Consider the following 2299-nt stretch of genomic DNA (forward strand, 5'->3'; position numbering starts at 1 on the left):
ACAGCGCGCAGAGGCCGCCGGCGCCCTGCGCTCGGAGGTGGAGGCTGTGTCCCTTGGCGTCCCCCACAACGTCGTGGAGGGCGCCACCTGTCAGGCCTACGAACTGGCGGACAGCGACGACCTCCGGGAGACTGATATTTAAGGACCCCCAGAGCTAGGCCTGGGTCGGGGCAGGGGGTGCTAGGGGAGGTGGATAAGGTGGGGTGAGGGCGAGGACGTGAGGAGAGGCTAGCTTTGTTCAAGAGGCCCGTGTGGATCAGGGATTCGAAACTGATCAGGGCAGCTGCTCTCCAGCATCCCTGAGGAAGGGAGGCGGAGCGGTGCCCTGGAGGGGTGGAAGGTAATGGGCCCCCACTAGACACAGATGCCCGAGTTCCTCCTTTCGGAGGGAGGGGGTGCGGACCCTGGGTGGGGGGCCATTTGCTCCCAACCCCTATTTGAGAAACACTGCCCCATCCATGCCTTGAACCCTGGGTAGACAGCCCCAAGTCTGGCCAGGCAGGCCTGTCCCTCCTCTTGGGGAGAAAGGGGCAGGGAGGCCTGCATGGCTGCCCCACTGCCTCCCTAGGAAAACGTCACTGGGACACAGTTTCTCCTTACTGCCGCCTGGAGGAACCTGGAGACCTGTCACCGCCCCCACAAGCTTTGGTGGCAGATGGATGACTGTTTTTACAAGCCTGTTGTATTTACCCGTGGACCCTGCTGGTACTCCTCCTTGCACACCGCATCACCTGCCCCTGCCCCCCCCCCCGGTACCCCCCCCAAGGGCCTTACTGTTTACACTCTGTACATAGCTCCTTGTGCCTGTGCCCATCACCTCCCGCTGGGATCCGGAGCTGTCACATGGGGAGAGCTTTATTTGTCATTTTGAGACATATTTATTGGCAAGAGTACTTCTATTTTGTCCAAACCGTGCAAACTGTCCCTCCTTAGCTTATAACCTATAAAGAACTACTTTTTTTTTTTCTAGAATTCTTCAAGTACTAAAGGACCACAACAGGATAGATTGGGTATTCATGCACCTTTCTAGTTTCAACTTAACTGGCTCTTTAACTGTCCCTTTGGGACTTGTAGCATGACCAAAGGACTCTGGAGGAGGAGGAGGTTTTAAATTCACACGCCTAGTCTTGGGAAACAGTAATCATAAACACAAATTTCCGCTTTGCCAGTCTCCCCAGATGTACCTGTGATGCAGTCATCAGTTAAACGGGTGGAACGTTACAAGAAAAAATATACAAGCACAAATAGACAGGTGTGCATGGTGAGTGAGAGAACACCTACCCAGGAACCATGCTTGCCACCCCAAGAGGGCCCCACTTTGCAGCACTTTGGCCACCCTACAGCTGGGGTCACTGGGGGACAGCCATTATGGTCTCACGGGGGGGGGGCTGTTGATCAAATCAGGGCTCCAGTATCAGAGGATTGAACACTGGGCTCCTGGGCAGGGGTCGATAGCAGGGGAGGGTCCCTGCGCAGGGTGAACATTGGTTCCCACATGTCAGGGCAGGTAAGCCACCGGAGGTCAATAGTGGGGACAAGGGAGCAAGGTGGGGAGGGAGTCTTCATCAGGAGGGTTTTTAGTGGGGGAGGGAGCCTCCTTGCCCCCATGACAGTGGACATGCAGGCAGGCAGTGTGGGCCGCTTGGCCAGTACTTTTTGTCGGCATGATGATCAATCAGCAAAACATGACCCATGTTCAAGCCTCAGCCGTCCCCTGGGCACAGCAGCGCTCTGCACCAGCTGCCTCCTCCTGTACCCCCCATACCAGGTACCCAGCCTTCAGGAGATGGGGGAGAGGCCCCAGAAAGGCTGCACTTCAACAGGGGCATCCAGGGACCCCGTTCTGATCATCAGTAAAGCACTGAGCCGCTGCCCTTGGTCTCAGGACATGCCAGAAAGTTATAAAGTGGCCAAGAGGAATGGAGGGAGTAGCAACAGCCCTTCTGGAGGAGGGAGCCTCTTGCCAGTGATTTGGGTGCATTTGGAAGAAGTGCATTCACTGCACCATTTCCTGAGACCTCAGGTGCCCTAGCTTCCCCCCCCCCAACCCCAGCCTGGCCCACACAACTCATTAAAGACTGTCCCTGTCATGCATATAGAAAGGGGCCATTGTCCCTTTTATATCACCTTGAAATGCCAAGGTGATTGGGGAAATAGGGAAGACTCAGTACCCATCAAAATGAGAGTAAGAGTTCCTTTGCACAATCCTCAAGAAATGAGGGAGTTTGTTAGTGAGAAGGGCATGGTCCGGTGAGATGTGACAGGGGAAAAAGCAAGTCTCCAAAGACACTGGCATTTG

The 2299-nt window shown here is 55.3% G+C and overlaps 1 protein-coding gene across 1 annotated transcript in view; it reads left to right on the forward strand.

Moving 5' to 3' along the window:
- The window catches only part of ADRA1D (adrenoceptor alpha 1D), a gene marked incomplete at its 5' end in the record, with an annotated part of 19198 nt that extends 18226 nt beyond the window's left edge, over positions 1-972 (forward strand). Inside the window, one exon of the mRNA XM_005874748.2 lies at positions 5-972. Within this exon, the coding sequence (XP_005874810.1) occupies positions 5-142 (138 nt within the window). The remainder of the gene's footprint in view (positions 1-4) is intronic.
- Positions 973-2299: the final 1327 nt, after the last annotated feature.

The sequence above is a fragment of the Myotis brandtii genome, unplaced genomic scaffold (assembly GCF_000412655.1).
Source record: "Myotis brandtii unplaced genomic scaffold, ASM41265v1 scaffold45, whole genome shotgun sequence".
NCBI lineage: Eukaryota > Metazoa > Chordata > Mammalia > Chiroptera > Vespertilionidae > Myotis > Myotis brandtii.